This window comes from Musa acuminata, chromosome BXJ2-11 (assembly GCF_036884655.1).
Source record: "Musa acuminata AAA Group cultivar baxijiao chromosome BXJ2-11, Cavendish_Baxijiao_AAA, whole genome shotgun sequence".
In the NCBI taxonomy this organism is placed as follows: Eukaryota; Viridiplantae; Streptophyta; class Magnoliopsida; order Zingiberales; family Musaceae; genus Musa; species Musa acuminata.
In genome coordinates, this window is record NC_088348.1 from 1,038,308 (window position 1) to 1,054,649 (window position 16,342).

General features: G+C 45.1%; 3 protein-coding genes across 4 annotated transcripts; 1 reads left to right on the forward strand and 2 right to left on the reverse strand.

Moving 5' to 3' along the window:
* Positions 1-533: 533 nt before the first annotated feature.
* LOC103970137 (uncharacterized) lies at positions 534-7,628 on the reverse strand. Of its 2 annotated transcripts, XM_009383794.3 has the most exons (10): positions 7,138-7,628; positions 6,447-6,489; positions 6,279-6,357; positions 6,126-6,171; positions 5,912-6,010; positions 2,832-2,900; positions 2,364-2,724; positions 2,072-2,229; positions 1,591-1,767; positions 534-1,512 (listed from the first exon to the last, which is right to left on the reverse strand). In XM_009383794.3, the coding sequence occupies exons 1-10, from the start codon at positions 7,573-7,575 to the stop codon at positions 886-888; spliced, it is 2,097 nt and encodes a 698-aa protein (XP_009382069.2). In that variant the 5' UTR covers positions 7,576-7,628; the 3' UTR covers positions 534-885. The 2 variants fall into 2 exon arrangements, with proteins under 2 accessions (XP_009382069.2, XP_009382068.2); XM_009383793.3 differs by having other exon boundaries at positions 534-1,767.
* A 1,452-nt stretch (positions 7,629-9,080) lies between these two features.
* On the forward strand, positions 9,081-11,890 carry LOC103970829 (cation/H(+) antiporter 15-like). The gene is made up of 3 exons (XM_009384757.2): positions 9,081-9,290; positions 9,429-10,487; positions 10,565-11,890. Exons 1-3 carry the CDS (start codon positions 9,081-9,083, stop codon positions 11,888-11,890), a joined length of 2,595 nt encoding a protein of 864 aa, XP_009383032.2.
* Positions 11,891-13,808: 1,918 nt separating this feature from the next.
* Positions 13,809-15,086, reverse strand: LOC135627268 (protein EXORDIUM-like 5). The gene has a single exon (XM_065133288.1). The coding sequence runs from the start codon at positions 15,031-15,033 to the stop codon at positions 13,996-13,998; it is 1,038 nt and encodes a 345-aa protein (XP_064989360.1). The 5' UTR covers positions 15,034-15,086; the 3' UTR covers positions 13,809-13,995.
* Between the last annotated feature and the right edge of the window lie 1,256 nt (positions 15,087-16,342).

Below are 16,342 nucleotides of genomic sequence, written 5' to 3' on the forward strand. Positions count from 1 at the left end.
AACGTGGTAGCGAGATCTAATTTCCATGGCAGCATCACCTCCACCTCCTACAGAGATAAAATTTTTAGCATATGATTTTAGAGATATCATATATTAGAAATGAAAAAAAAAAATGCTTACAAAGATAATATATAAAGAAAAGCATAATTAGCACTTGTCCATACACCTACATTTGCCACTTCATCTACAGAGAAATTCGCAATCGTTATATTATCTTTCTTGCTAAATGTAGCAGAAATTATATTATTTTCTCACACTTTCTACTTCTCAGGCTGAGATTTCTTCCTTTTTTTTGAACTCTTGTTATTTCAGTGATTGATACACACAAATAAGATAACCCTCATCAGATATCTTCACCTGAAAATTGCATCAGAACAGCTTGAACACCTTGAGGTAGTAAAAGGCATGTCCTAGTTTCATTCACCATTAGGAAAAACTACCCATCACCAGTCAAGCAAGAATACCAAGTTCAAGTATTTCAAGTGAGATCTATATCAGAGTTGGATTAGAAGATGCGGAGCAAGAACACAAACTTCAGGTACAAATAATCTATTCTTTGGCAGCAAAGTTCCACATGGTCCCAAACCCTGTCGATCAGTTAGTTCACAGGAGAAGACCCCACAATGATTGTAATTAGCCCATCGGCAGAAGCAAAAACTTCCCACTGCCAGGCCAATGATTTAAATGTTACAAATGGGATTTTAGCTGCTGCATACAGAGATTCATTTTTAACTTTAGTACATTAATTAATCTGTACAGTCCAACCTTGCAAAATGAATAGCTCCATCACAAGTCAGCTGTGTCACTTTACCTCTCATTGGAGGGGTGCAACTCCACAATATTAATCCTTCCCATGTCAACTGAACTGAAGAATCAATTATACCTTCAAAGCTGCAAGGCTAAATCAGGTTGATGTGAGCCAACCACCACATCTGAAGCTGGTGACCCTGGTGACTGGAATCCAACATTCAGATCAGGGGGAGCAGAATCTGATTTCCGTTGCAGTGTGGTAGAATGCCATGGACCCTTTGAATCATTACCAGCTTCTTTCAAGGGCTTACCCGAATTTTTCGTACTTGAATAGTCCACCACTGTTGGCCTTTCTGCGGTCTGGTGTATGTAGTTGTTATTGGCTCTTGAGACCATGTCAAGTGCTCGAGCATGTGACATCTGTGCATCTGAACCAAAGGGACCATATAGCATACCAGCTGGTCTGATCATATTACCAAGTTGAGAAACCATATTAGAATTAAATGAACCACTGAGACCATCAATGGTCGGATGCATCCCTGGGTTTTGATGGTGTTGAAAGGGAACCTTGGGCCGTATTGCATCACCATCCACACCACCATTAATCAAGGAACTTGAGCCATTCTCATGACTGGGAACTCTGCTGAGCAAGGGATCCTCTGGAAAACTGGAGACATTACTAGAAACAGCCAAAGTGGAAGCAGGAACTGTGGTTCTGTTGATGTGGCCTTCCTTGACAATGACATCATTGTGGGGCATTTCCTGTCCATGAGAGTGTTTATCAATTGTAGATGAAGCACAGGATTTTGCTAAGGGATGCGGAGGAGATATAGATGGTACAAGTGGCTGAGAATGTTGTGGAGCTTCACCATCTGCAACCCATCCAGGGCCAAATTTGGTACCAGGAGGCAATACCCTTTGAATCTTTTGGGCAGTGAGGAGCCAACCGATAGGACCGAGCTTTGCAGCAAAGCGAGCCAAACTTCTTGCATATGCATATTCCAAATGAAGACCAACCTGATCCCATAATGTGAACATCGTTAATAAGTTTTTGTCATATACAATAGACATAAATAAACTGGTTAAAAAATTAAGCAACATCAGCAAGTGGTCACAAAAGATAACATAAACTATTTCAAACAATTCAAAAAGACCATCAACTTACATGCAAATGAAAACAAACTGGCTAAATTTTGAATCACATCACACTTATCTCGAGCAAACCATACTAAAATAGATATAGCAGATATACTAACTTGACCGTAATTTTTAATGAAGAAAATATAAAAATGAAATTGAATGATTCACCATAATACTTAACTGGCATAAGTTGCTTCTTCTCCCCATTGAGGATAGTAAATATCGGTGTCTCATGTGTATAGGTTGATGCAAGGGATTGTTTATAAGTATTACGACGGTTCTCATCTACAACAGTGAGTTTCTTGCCATACTTTGTGTGATTTCCTTTTGGTGCAGACCCTGCAAATATGAAAATGCCAGGTACATACTTGTCACATGATTCTTTTCAGAAATGAAAATGGCTATTTGTATTAGATGAAGCAATTACATTTCTTAAGAAAACAGTTAACTAGAAAACATTCTCTATCACAAACCTGAATATTCTTCATCTCTATCTGCTTTCTGCTCAGAAATCCAACCACATGTATCAGTGCAGCGAAGACCATACGAAGCCCTATTGGATGCATTGGCAACACCAGACTTTTCCCCTGAGGATCCTTTTCTCAAGGAGTCATGTGCTAAATTAGACAGGTGATTAGTGTCCCCAGCATTAGCAAGTGTTACATCAGTTGAAAAGTCTGATGCAGCACGATCAGCAGGAGGCCGTCCAACCTTTTTGTGCTTATTTGGTGGTCTACCTCTCCTTACCACTGTTTTTGGTTCTGGTTCATTATCGTTGCCTTCTTGCCTTAAGTTCTCAAAATTCTTTTTAGCAAGCTCATGAATAGACCGTGCCTGTGCAGACAAATTGCTTCTTTAGATAACTTTAGATGGAAACCCAACTACTGACAGGTTCTGACCTATTCTAACAGAAAAAGTACACTCTTAAAAATGATTTTTACCTGTCTAAAGTAGATAGTATCCGGTGCATTATAACGCATAGCATTTGAGCTAATTAAGAAGACATCATTCTGCAAGTTATACCAGAACATGTATGTTAAGCAATCAGGAAGGTGGAAATAAAATTTGAGTTACATGACATGTTTGAGATTATTTAGGTATTTTCATGTAAGTGGGAAACAAAAGCCAAATTATTGAACATAACATAGTTCTTTAATCGAATGAAAGTCCTGAAGGTGTTATCATACATCTTTCTTGAAGAAAAAGAAGGGTTTCCTTTGAGTTATGCAAAAGCTCTACGTAAATTCTTGGAAGTTATAAAAGAGAAGATCATTTTTTCATTTCCACCTCTGTGTAACTCATTTGTCATGACACTTCATCCACTAGTGAGATTGTCATTGAGCATGTTGCCTCGACCATCACTACCTTGCTGAAGGTCGGGATAATGGGTAAAGGCAGCGTTCATCTGCCACTGGAGCTATGTAGGTGACAAAAAGTCTTTCTGTGATGCATTTCTTTCTTCCTCTCATCCTTTTCATGTTTGATGCAAAGATTTTGGCAAATCATGGTGTTGTAATACTTCTTCATTTATATGGTATGAGCACATGCTGGCAAATTCTTCCTGTCCCAGCAAAAATAATCACAATAGAGTCACATGCCACTATGATGAAAGACCAATCATGAGGACAATCGCAAAAACTGAAACTGATAGAACTAAACGTAATCGGGGTGCTTCTTCGTCAGTCTTCAATTGGTCTATCGGCCTCAATGTAGAAAACTAGAAATACCCTCATGCCCCTTATTTTTGACTCATTTCAAAACGGAAGGCATTTAGGCCCTCAAGGCTACAGGTGAGTGAAGGAAAGGGTAACCTACTTCAGTGATTGTCTTGACAAGAAGGTAAAGTTCCACAACTCAAATCACAAGTGCATTGAGCGAAAACAGCTCTATATGTGAGCAAACTATATTTCCCTTTGAAGAAAAAGCAATATAAATGATGCCATACCACGTATATAGTTCTTGCTTTGCTAAGCAGGGAAGAGCAATAATGTGAGACTTAAATTGGCCAAAGCTTAGCTCGATGTTCCATTGAGAAATTGCTTAGGATGGAGATCCAATAAAGCACAAACATTTTCAGAAAAACTTTTCAGCAAATCAAATTCTAATTCCAAATCCTTCCATATGATACATAAAAACTAGATCAAACTTTGAAGAAAGAAAGTCAAGTACTTAATACTTGACATGGTTCAAGCGACTACCAAAAATCAGTATGAATATTCTAGCACTACCAGAATCTTGGTGGCTGCAACTAACATTATAGAGAACATGCTATACACATTAGTGTGTGCACACAATCTTGCAGAAAATACTAATCAGAAACAGATAATGTACATGGTCACATACGGTCATTAAGAAACTCTTGATTGAGGGATGCTAGAATTTTCTGCATCAAGAAATCCACAAACAATAATTTGCCCCCAACTCCACATAAAAATAAATATCTAAAAAACTTAGAAACCAGAAGAAGATTGGAGTGTGCAAATAGAAACTGCAAATTAGATAATTTTTATGTATAAATCCATTTTATAAATATAAAGAGAACGTTTTTGTCAGTTTGCTGGCAATTGAAATGCTTATAACTCCATCTTGCCACAAAGTGTGTTACCATACAAAATTCATAGTAGATATTTAGACTATGCACAAATAATTAATAACTTGGTATTCTAACTTCAGATAAGAACAAATGGCTTTCCACAGATGATACCCAAATACATTAATCATAATACATGCCGGAAATCTTACACCGATAAGAAAAGACAACTTATATAAACTCACCAATATATACACAAAACAAACCATGCATAGATCAATAACTAGATTGGAGTACTGAGCTACAAAATTGGACTACTATAACTAAACAATTGTTTGACCCCTTGAAATGGGCAATACACCAGCATACCATGGTGAGATGGGTATTATATAATTGGTATGGTCAGATTACTATGATACTTATAACCATTGTTCAAAATAGGTAGTATCTAAAATAAGTTGGAATTTCTCTGAAGTTCTCAGAGTTATGATCACAATGATCCTTTTAAGGTCGGAAAAATCTCTTCAAGATCAAAAAGTGATGTTGAACAGTTGAAAGACTAATTCATATAACCATTGGTCAAAATAAGTAGTATCTAAAATAAATTGGAATTTCTCTGAAGGTTATAGCTTTTCAGAGTTATGATCACAATGATCCTTTTGTGGTCAGAAAAATCTCTCCAGATCAAAAGTCATGTTGAACAGTTGAAAGCCTAATTCATTTAGAGTCAGAATCTGATCGGAATGTATAACTCTAACAACAACTTAACTTTGATTTTTTGCTTTATTAGGGAAAATAGGTTTAAATTGTGCTAGTATAACCAAAAAATGTGTATAGGAAGCTTCCTTGTATTTTAGATATGCGCAATGCAACTTACAATAATCTACTAATGATTAGACAAGACTTGCCAGCAACAGATTCAAAATTTACAACTGAGAATTCACCTTTATCTCATCTAGAAATAAATTCAATTTAGAGACAAGACTTGCCAGCAACAGCTTCAAAATTTACGACTGAGATGTCGCCTTTATCTCATCTAGAAATAAATTCGATTTAGTTATTTGACAGTTATGCAACAGTCTGAGACAACCACCGATGGATTATCATCCTAACCAGACTACTTCCTCTTCCTCATCTAGGGAGGCTTTAATATCTTTCTCCTTTATCAAATTAGCATAAACAGGGTCCAATAGGGACATATCATAGTAACAGTCAACTAATCTTCTATTTTCCGCCAGATAACAATCTACAAGTTCCAACCAAGTTTTGCAAGGAACTTAATAGTGATGCTTCCTTTTCATAATTAGCAGAGCCAAAAGAGAAAAATGAAAGTTTTATGACATATACCAGTAGAATAAAAGAGAACCAGTTAATAACTAGAATACACCTTGACACACTAGATAAACAGAAGAAATGTTTCTCCAACTCTAAGGATAAAGTTGTAAAACTTCTCTACAAACTTCTCTACATAACTGCAGAACTTCAACAAACCTCAAACTGTTCCAGATTAAAATATGCTCCGGTAAGCAACTTGTTCCGCACAGTTCCAAAATCCATTGGATGCTCTATGACTTCATGATAGTCAGGAAGCTAAACAACATCATACACAGATATTAGGCCTGAGTATTCTTCGGGTCTATGATGAATTTAACGCTGAAAATACAAGAAAAGAAGTAAACACTTCTTTAATACTTTAAAAACACACCTCTTCTGGATCCACCGGCTCGGAGAAGACACCATAGGTATCTTTCCTGGAGATAAAGCAAATTACAATGAAAATAAATGTTCAGAGCAAAGCATCACACGAGTTACAAAAAGGAGACCACAATTAAAATTCCGAGGAAAACGCAGGACGCACTTCTGGAGCCTATCAAGGATGAACGCCAACAACTTTTTGTCTGGCAGAGGTGTCGTGGGCCCCAAATCTGGTAGCTCCCCTGTTGTAAAACAAACAAATTAGACGTTTCTCACTATCCACTATAGATCTCATCCGGCTTTCGTTTGGAATAAATGCATGAACACCAACCTGGAACCAAGCCCGTCGCTTTCGGAGAATTGTTACACTCAGCCTGAACACAGAAAAAAGAACAAAATATATAAACGTAATTTCTTCAAACAAACCCCCAAAAGCAGTAAGCAAGAAATTAGGGGACGATCGCAGGCCAGTGAACAGATCGTCAAAAAATTACTGGGGACAAATAACAAGGCTGATCCAACCAGAAAAGAGAAGAAAGAGTAGGAAGAAGACAAAAAAACTCTTTTCAACGCAGCGGTCAGGTTTCTTTCGAGAAAATCGGAACTTTAACGTAATCAAGGCAACGAAAAGAGGTGTATATGTACGAAATTTCTTCCACAAAGCAGGTGCTTTGGTTTCCCAAAAATGATTGGAGAGTTGACTTAGTCAAAACTCGACCCTATCTCGCCCTGGAAATCCACCAAGGAAAAGAGATCAAAAAGAACGGAACCCGAGAAGCAAATCCACGCGACAACCACGCTAAGATTCCCGATCCGTGGCCGAAACCGTACGAAACTCCCGAAATCCCCTTTTTTATTTAGGTAGGAAAAAAAGTCCCTGAAATCCAGAAATCCAAATCCCAGAAGTCAACTTCATTCCACGCCACACTCCACTCTCCACTCCGTCCTCGGATCTCCGCGTCCCACAGTTGAGACAACCGCCGCACTGCCGACTACTCGGTCAGAAGGGATCAAATCGGAACCTTTTTGACGCGATTTTCGTGGCCGATCTTCCTCCGTTTAGGGTCGGCGTTGGCCGCGCCGTCGGACTCGGAACCGGAGCCAGCGGAGCGGGAGGGGAGGCGGAGGACGAGCTTGAGCTTCTTCTCCCTGCGCTTACCGCCCGAGCCGCCGTCCTCCTCCTCCTCTTCCTCCTCTTCCTCGTCCCGCCCCGCCTCGGGCGGGGGCCGCGGGGGGTCGTCCTGCGAAGGGTTTGGGTTTCGACGGGTGACTCGGCGGGAGGCTGAGGGAGTGTTGGATTGGGGGAATTTGGGGGAGGGATTAGGGTTAGGGCTGAGGTTATTCTGCTGCTGGTTCTGGAGGCGCAGGCTGCGCTTCTGGAGATCGAGGAGGGATGGGCGGCCCTTCTTCCTCCTCTTGCGCTTCGACGCGTCTACAGCAGCTCTGCTGCTGTTGCCCATTTTGGCCTCTCCCTTCCTCTCTTGCTCTCTCGAGACGGTGAGAGGTGGGTGGATGTTTTCTTGGGTGCGGAATATATATAATTACTCTTTTGTTCGGGCATCCAATTTGGCGACTTCGTGGGAGCGCGGCATCGCACGTGAAGAGGAGCGCAAGCACGTGAGACCCCAGGCGGGACCCAGGACCGAGCTGAGCTGGCCAGTCCCTGCTGAGCTGGCCAGTCCCTACTGGCCTGGACAGGACGGTGAATACAACACGTCGGCAGTTGGCTCTCAATTTTGAGGCATATTATTAATTCACATGTCACATGATATATAAAAATAATAATATTAAAATCTTATAGAATCCATTTATGTGCTGCTTACTACACACCACAACAGTCTTTTATTGCTCACCTTCTACTATAAAATATGAGTATATGGTGTGAGAGGCTAAAGGCAAAGTTTATTTCAAATTTCAAGTAATTTTTTGAATGATAAATATCACTTATTACACTCATGTATATTGGATATCTGAGACGTGTACTTTCGAATACTAGATAGGCATTGGAACTTCAAACACTAGAGAGAGACAGATGCTTTAGAAGATGTAGACTAATTTTAATGCTTATATCTTCAATTAGATTTTCTTAATATTTAAAAATTGATATGATATTTAATTTACTTGAAAATAAATTATATTATATATATTGATATTTATTCACCTACTTATGTGTGTATAGAATTTGGGTGGCAGGAGGAATGACAGAAGCTTAAGTTAATGTTGGGATTGAGTAAGTATTTTTAAATTTCTGAAATTAATATTTTAGTGAAATATTTTTTTAATACAGTTCTCATAAATAAAAATAATAATAATAATAATAAATATTTATTTTTTATGAATATCAAATATATCTATAAATTTTAACGAGAGAAAATAATATATAAGAAATACTTTTGATGCTTTTATAGGTTTTTTTAGTATCCAAAAAAAAAATAGGATTTCGAAAGAGAATAAAAAATATAAAAAAAATTTATAGATTTATGTGAGAGAATGATGGTGAAGCTTCGTCAAGCTGGCGGCAGGACCCACCGCCGGTGGAAGCACGTGGAGACGCCATGCGGGCAACGAGAGTGCACGAGCGGGGCGCCGGCCGGACCGGCGTTGACCTGGTGGTCACAGTTGCATGCAAAAGGGAAACCAATTTAGTGGGTTGGCTGGGTTGAATGGTAATATTGGTTACGTTTTTCCGTTGCCTGCGGTCTGAGGTTGACAACTGTAACGCCCCCCAATTAGAGCGCGGCAGCTTCGCAAGTCGCAGGAAATGGCGGAAGACAGAACACCAGCCCGACCAAACGGCGACAAACATCTTGACCTAACCGCCATTTCGAGGACAGATGCTCAAACAACAGAAACTTGATCGTCTTTCCAGCTTCCCTTTAAGAAGCCCTGGGCCTCTCTTCCAATCCCAAGCATCGATTCGTTGGGAGGACGAAGAGAGCTTCTTGTCTTCTCTTTCTTTGAGAAGATGGCCGATCAGGGCAATACGACGGAGCCCATCCTCTACTGCTACAAGTTGGACAGTATATCCAGCGGCGGTGTCTGGAATGAGAGGCCCTTGCACAAGTTCGCCATTCCTGTCCTGCTCTGGCAGATGGTCCTGGCGGTGATAGTCTCCCGCGGCTTGGCCTTCCTCCTCAAACCCCTCCGCCAACCCAGAGTCGTCGCCGAGATTCTGGTAGCCTCTTCCCTCTATGCTCTCGGATTCTCTTCTTCTACCCATGCAATGCCGCCATGTGATGGAGGAATGCTGTATCACGACCTAGTCCTTTTGTAGCTTAGCTTTTGACTTTCTTTTTTCTGGCATCGTTGGCAGACTGGCATCATCCTCGGGCCATCGGTACTAGGGAAGATCGTGATACACGAGGCGGGCATACCGGTTTCGTTGGGTGAAGTAGTGTATCCGGCGGCGAGCCACCGCCTGCTCGAGACCATGGGGTTGATCGGCCTGCTCTACTATCTCTTCATGGTCGGCATGGAATTCGACTTGCAAATATTTGAGAGTTGGAGGGAGAAGGTGATAGCAATTGCGGCGGCCAACATGGCGCTTCCCTTCATCGTTACCCTCTTGGCAGCCAACGTGATGCACCTGCAGCCCCCGGGGCACGTGCACTACTTGATGCAGGTCGTTTTCATCGGAAGTGCGACGACCGTCACGTCGTTCACGGTTCTCGTCCGTGTCCTAGCAGAGCTCAAGATCCTGAACAGCGAACTCGGCCAGCTCGTCATGCCCTCTGCCATCCTCTCCGACCTGATGGCCTGGGTCTTACTAGCCGCCACCGTCGTTCTCCCTGTCTCCGCCGGATCCAACCGAGACATTGCACCTACGAAATTCGCGTTCCTGTGGATCTCGGTTTCGGGCATCGCCTTCACGGCGGCCTGCTGGCTGGTGATCCGGCCGACCATGTGCTGGATTCTGAGGCGGACGCCGGAGGGCGAGCCCGTCGACGACGTCTATATCAGCGTCATAGCCACCGGTGTGCTGGCGGTCGCGATTATTACAGACATGATCGGATTCCACGCCGTCTACGGCGCCTTCGTCTATGGGCTGGTGGTACCACGTGGACCGCTCACCATCGGGTTAAGGAACAGGCTGGAGGAGTTCGTGATCGGCCTGCTGATGCCTATCTTCTTGGCCACCTGCGGCTTCAAGGCCGACCTGTCCCTCCTCAAGACCGAAGACGAGAAGGGAGCGGCGGTCATCTCCACGCTGTCGATGATTATAGTGCTCTCCTTCCTCGTGAAGCTGGGCAGCAGCATGGCCATCGCTCAGTACAATTCCATGACTGCTCCCGAGAGCTTGTCCCTTGGACTCCTCATGAACACCAAGGGCCCCATCGATATGATCATCCTCAACATCGGCAAACATAAACAGGTACTGATGGCGGCGTTTGTTAGCGATTATTTGCTCTTCGCTCATCCATCGAATGGGCTGGTTGGTGATGCATGCAGATCTTCGACGTGCGAATGTACACCGTGTTGATTCTTGGGTCGATCTTCACGATGGCGGCCGTAACCCCATCTGTGGCGATCCTGAACAAGACGTCGCGGATCCGTGTCGCCCACAAGAGGCGGAACCTGCAGCGGTGCCGGCCGGACATGGAGCTGCGGATGGTGGCGTGCGTCTACAACGCCCGCAACGTCCCCTCCGTCATCAGCCTTCTGCAGATGTCCAACCCCACCAAGCGCTCCCCCATCTTCGTCTACGCCCTCCACCTCTTGGAGCCCACAGGCCGCGCCTCGGCCATGCTCATCGTCCACGAGATCGGCAAAAGCAAAGGCCAGAGGCAGGTCGTTAGCAACCCATCCGGCGGTGCCATGCAGTCAGAGCAAATCATCGCGACCTTCGAGAGCTACGAGCAGCACGCCGGCGGCGTCTCCGTCCAGCCGGTCACCGCCATCTCCCCTTACTCCACCATGCACGAGGACGTCTTCAACATCGCCGAGGAGCGTCACTCCACCCTCATCATCCTCCCCTTCCACAAGCAGCTGTCGGTGGCCGGCGATTTCGAGGACATCAACCCGTCTATTCGCAGCGTCAACCGGAGCGTCCTGGCCAACGCGCCCTGCTCGGTGGGCATCCTCGTCGACCGCGGGCTCAGCGGTGGCGGGCGGTTCTCCGTCAGCCAGTTCGTGGAGCACCACGTTGCGGTCCTCTTCTTCGGCGGGCCCGACGACCGCGAGGCGCTCGCCTACTCGTGGCGAATGGCGGAGCACCCGAGCGTCAACCTCACCGTAGTCCGCTTCCTTCCCGGCGAGGAGGCCCCGGTGCCGCCCAGCCCCTCTCTCTCGTGTGCGTCTGGCGAGCACGCCGCCATGACGGTGGTGGAGGACGACAGCATGCAGCGGCAGCTGGACGACGAGTGCGTGAACGAGTTCCGCCTCAGGTACGTGAGCGACGAGTCGGTCATGTACACCGAGAAGGTCGTCAACAATGCCTCGGAGGCGGTGGCAGCAATACGCGCGATGAACAGCATCCACAGCATGTACGTGGTGGGGAGAGGTCAAGGGAGGGAGTCTTCGCCGCTGCTAGCGGGGCTGACGGAGTGGAGCGAGTACCCGGAGCTCGGGGCGATCGGGGACATGCTCGTGTCTGCCGACTTCGGGGCGCAGGTGTCGGTGCTGGTGATCCAGCAGCACCTAGGTGACGACGTTGGGGGCTTCATGGAGGTGATGGCGGCGTCGGAGAGCCCCAAATTGCAGGTGCCGCGGTACTTCGACAACGTAAACCACAGGTCACGGCCGGGAGGCTTCAGCGACGGATGGAGTGCTATTTAAGCTCCGCATGCATACTTGCCTTCTTGTTTCCATCGTCCATCAATCCGCTTTTTCCATTTTATCTTTCCACATCCTTTTTCTTGTTCTTCGATGCACTGCTTAGATGAACAGATAGTTCCACAAATTAAACTAATGGATTCTTTTTTATGTAGTTGATCGATGCACATGAACTATTTCGAGAATCTTTACTAATTAGCACACCATCGTCACCATCATTCAATCCTTTTCCATTAACAAATCAACCTAGATCTAGCTATTTAACATGAAAAGTTATACACGACATCCGAGAACCATCAGATATTTATGATCATGATCCAGACAAGTGGTAGACGCAGAATATTTGCACGAACACATGGCTATTACACAAGCTGGAGCAAAAAACAGGGTGAAGTCCTTGCTGCAGAAAAATTTAGCTTGCTCCTGCAAGATGATCACACCCTTGCCAGCTTTGTTTAGTCAGTCAGGCTTAAACTGAACAAAGGTTTGGACGAGGATAATAATGGCGATAAGACTCGGGCTGACGTCAGCTGCCCCAAATGACGTCTCACACTTCGATCGACCCGACAGCATCTGATCAAACGGATCGGAACACCGATCGAGACATATTAAACATCCCGCTCGGGCTCGATCGTTCACACCACGCCAACACCTGCATCAGACGCTACTAGCTTGTCCCCTGCAAGTGGGCACATCAGGAAACAGTAAGCTTTCCTATAAATACACTCACATCCTGAACGATAAATGGGAGAGAAAAAGACACACAAAAAAGACCTCTTCACATCATCTAACTTGATCGTCGAAGGGGTTGGGCCGAGCCACCGACCCGACTTGTGTGCAGGTATGAAGATGGAGCTGCTTCCCCCTGAACACCCCGACGAGGAATCTCCATCCCCCGGAGAAGTCCGACGAGCTCCAACGCAACCCGATCAGCACGATCGACTGCCTCGACAACCCAGAAGAATGCCGAGCAAGACCCTTGCTCATTCGGACCCGAATCAGCCGCGTCGGCCCCGAGGCCACGGCTTGAGACTGCTAAAGATTAACTCATACAAGCATCATCTTCTTCACATATTTATCTGCAGCTGATTCAGTTGAAGCAACTGGGAGTCTGTCTTTGTTGTTCACTTCATGAACCTGACTTTGTTGTCCCATAAATTCTGTGGAACATTGAAACTCAAGTCTCCTCCTTCCATCATCTTCCTATGTGTGGAACATTTTAACTATGTTGTATTATTTATTACCTCATCTTAAGTTCTTAGAAAATAAGACAAAAAATCAACAATAAACCAATGCTGACAGGGCCCATTTACATTTGTTATTGTAATACAAGATATCAAATCATAATATGGTTGTCATAGGTTTCTACCACAGTGTCAAGTTCAAGAAGTTATGATCCAAGACTAGAGACCATGGATGAAGCCATAGGATCCAATGCATCACAAGCTCCCACAAGAAAACCTCAATTATATGTTACCTTAGTCAACCTTCACATGTTAGGGTAGAAAACAATCACACATCGAGGCCTCCAGGCTGTCGAGGTGACCAACTAGAAGGTTGTCTTCCGGTGTCAGAGGGATCAGCTTCGTCGAGCATGAATCCCTACTTCAATTCAAGAACAAAACTGTGAGTTATATATAAAGAGATGCATCGATTCTATACATCATTTATATAATTGGAGGCTTCTTTATGCTTTCCAGCTCCAGCAGAAAGTAGACAACGAGCAAAAAGTGTATCCAGCCAGCTCAATGTGGACTCCGTATCGAGTGAGCAACAGAGGAGGCAGCCACATTTCCCCACCATTGCAGCTTGGTAGTTGGCAGCATATGAACGCAGGAAAAGACTGTTGATCCACTCGCTGGTCATCGACTGATGGATGGAGTGCAGGACAGCTTCTGCAAGCAGAGCCACGAGGAATCTCTTGTGATGCAAACTCACAGTAGCGTATGGTTTTATTTATAGAGCTTACTTATATGGACATGCAACTGAGATAGAGAGTCCTCGGGGAATCCAAAAAATATGTATGTAGAGTGGGAGGGAATCCAATTCCGCCGTCCGGTTCCAGATCTAAAGGTGATGGAGATCTAGTGGTGAAACATGTTCTACTACTAATCCAGGGCATTGGGTCCTCTGCAAGCCTTGACGACGGGACTCCACACCCACTGCACCAAGAACCTCCTCCCGTTTCTCCCATTGAGGTTGAAGCTTCTTCCCAGCTCGTCCTTGCTCACCTGCCCGGTGTATCCCCCGCCGCCTCCGCTGCCATAGACCCCCTCGCAGAGGTCGGCGATCTCGGTCGGGGCCGTCGGGTCCTCCCCGGCGTACCAAGCGTTGATCAGGGGGTTGGTGGCGAGCTCCGCTAGCTCATGCGCGAGCACGCTGACCATGCCGTCGACGCCAACGTCGCCGTTGGGGGGGCGCATGGCCCCGACGCCGGTCATGTAGGTGGGGACGGCGAAGGGGTAGGCGCACAAGTCGGGACACTGCACGCCGCTGTGGCCGACCCAGGCGTAGGGGAGCGTGTGACCGACCAGGGAGGGAAAGGTGAAGTAGTGGAAGCCACAGGCGGCGCGGCAGAAATCCTGGACGGTGACCCCGGGGGCGGTGAGGACGAGGTAAGCGCCGCGACCGTGGTCGACGGGGAGGGAACCGGCGGCGAGGGCGTCGGCGATGACGAGCTGCACGTCAAGGCGGGAGAGGGAGGCGCCGCGGGGAAGACCCGGGAGGTGCGCCTCGGCCGCGACGGCGACGCGACGGGAGACGTTGGCCCCGGTCTGGTCGGAGTAGAGGGCGACGGTCGACCACCACTGCGCGGCGGAGGGCGGCGGCGGGGCGGGGTCGGAGAGGGAGAGCAGGAAGTCGCGAAGGGGGGCTTGCAGGGCGGCCGGCCAGGGGCCGTACCAAATGAGGTAGAGGTTGATGGGGGAGGAGAGGACGGGGCCCATGTGGTAGCGCAGGTGGACGAGGTCTGACGACCCTTCGTAGCGCTTGGACGACGAGAGCAGCCCGCCGGAGTCCTCTCCCGGCTTGCTGCTCATCCTTGCCACCTGCAGATCAGCTTTGCCCTCGCCGCCACGAGGAAAAGGTGACGCAGCAAGAAGAAGAGTGGGGAGGAGGAGGAGGAGGAAGGAGAGGTTGCAGATCATGTTGGAGGGTTTATGGAGCTCAGGATGGCGGTGGCAGAGAGAAGTCAGGAGGGCGTGTATATATAGAGGGAGAGAGACAGACGGGAAGGTAGAAAACAGTGGAGAGCGAGTGAGGGTGAGAGTGAGAAAGGAGGTGAGGAGGAGAAAGGGAATGGGCTGGCAATGGAAGAGAGCTGGAGACAGCTACCGTGTGGGGGCACCCATCCATTAAAATCCTTCTTTCACTCCATACACGAATAAATTCCATGGAAGACGTCTGCGTCCTCAAAGTTCGTGCGCAGGTGATGGTCATAGATGTAGCGCTGCTGATGCACATTAAACTACACAAATTAAATGAACTCGGAGAAAAAATATATATGTAATAACAAGGATAATAATTATGAGTCACAACCGTAATGCTAAATTATGTGGATTAAGTTATTGGACACGACGCTGACATGGCATCCAAAATACACACGAGTGGACACGTGGTACTGTGACAGGTGTGAGTATCTATCTATCTGGACGCATGGATATAACGTGGACAGCACTGAAGAAAGTTTTAGTAATCTTAATAAGAAATGTTAGATATAGTTTGTAAATTGGGTGAATCTAAAAAAATAATCATAACTTTGATTTATTTATAGAGCATTTCTACTTTCAAAAATAATAATCTAAACAGTACCCTTATGAGTTATTTTACCTATTTAATCTTGCACAGCTAAACCTAAAATTTTTTGAAATGATTAATTCTGGTTTAATAATTGCAGCAAAAAGATTTTCTTTTATTACTTTTTGTCTCCTACTTGTTTGTCTTCTCGTTTCTTCCATTATTGCTATTCTTTTATCTTCTCTTTTATTTATTTATTTTTTTTCTTGAATCAGGAGCATAAAAAACTTATTGAAAATATACTGTTGTCTTTTTCATTGTTCGATCATTTAATAGTTTTTAGATAAGATAAAATATGTATATGTTTTATATTCATGAATAGTATGGTATTTAAATCATCTTTTAATAATTATTTAGACAAGATAAAATGCGTATATTACATGTTTGATGTTTGAATAGTGTAATATTAAAAGCATCTTCCCTTGTTTTATGTTTATTGTTAATTTTTTGTGCGTGTCAAAAAATATTACATGTTGATAGGGCGTATTTTGGCCATCATCAACAGACGTTGTAGATTAACGCGATATCGTACGCCATCGGGTGCATGCCACGTCAAGCTTCAACGATGCAATTGTGTGGCCTGACCATCCCAAGAGCTTAGACAGTGCTGTCTAACACTGCTCAAGCGCCTCTGAAGTCATCATCTCATCGGAGAGGTTA

Excerpts from the sequence above, each read along its gene's own strand:
- LOC103970137 (XM_009383793.3), bottom strand. The coding sequence starts at position 7,575 with ATGGGCAACAGCAGCAGAGCTGCTGTAGACGCGTCGAAGCGCAAGAGG. Across the intron at positions 6,490-7,137 it reads ACGAAAATCGCGTCAAAAAG|GCTGAGTGTAACAATTCTCC; the intron begins GTTCCGATTTGA and ends TTCTGTGTTCAG. Across the intron at positions 6,172-6,278 it reads ATCCTTGATAGGCTCCAGAA|GAAAGATACCTATGGTGTCT; the intron begins GTGCGTCCTGCG and ends CTTTATCTCCAG.
- LOC103970829 (XM_009384757.2), top strand. The coding sequence starts at position 9,081 with ATGGCCGATCAGGGCAATACGACGGAGCCCATCCTCTACTGCTACAAG. Across the intron at positions 9,291-9,428 it reads GAGTCGTCGCCGAGATTCTG|ACTGGCATCATCCTCGGGCC; the intron begins GTAGCCTCTTCC and ends CATCGTTGGCAG. Across the intron at positions 10,488-10,564 it reads ACATCGGCAAACATAAACAG|ATCTTCGACGTGCGAATGTA; the intron begins GTACTGATGGCG and ends TGATGCATGCAG.
- LOC135627268 (XM_065133288.1), bottom strand. The coding sequence starts at position 15,033 with ATGATCTGCAACCTCTCCTTCCTCCTCCTCCTCCTCCCCACTCTTCTT.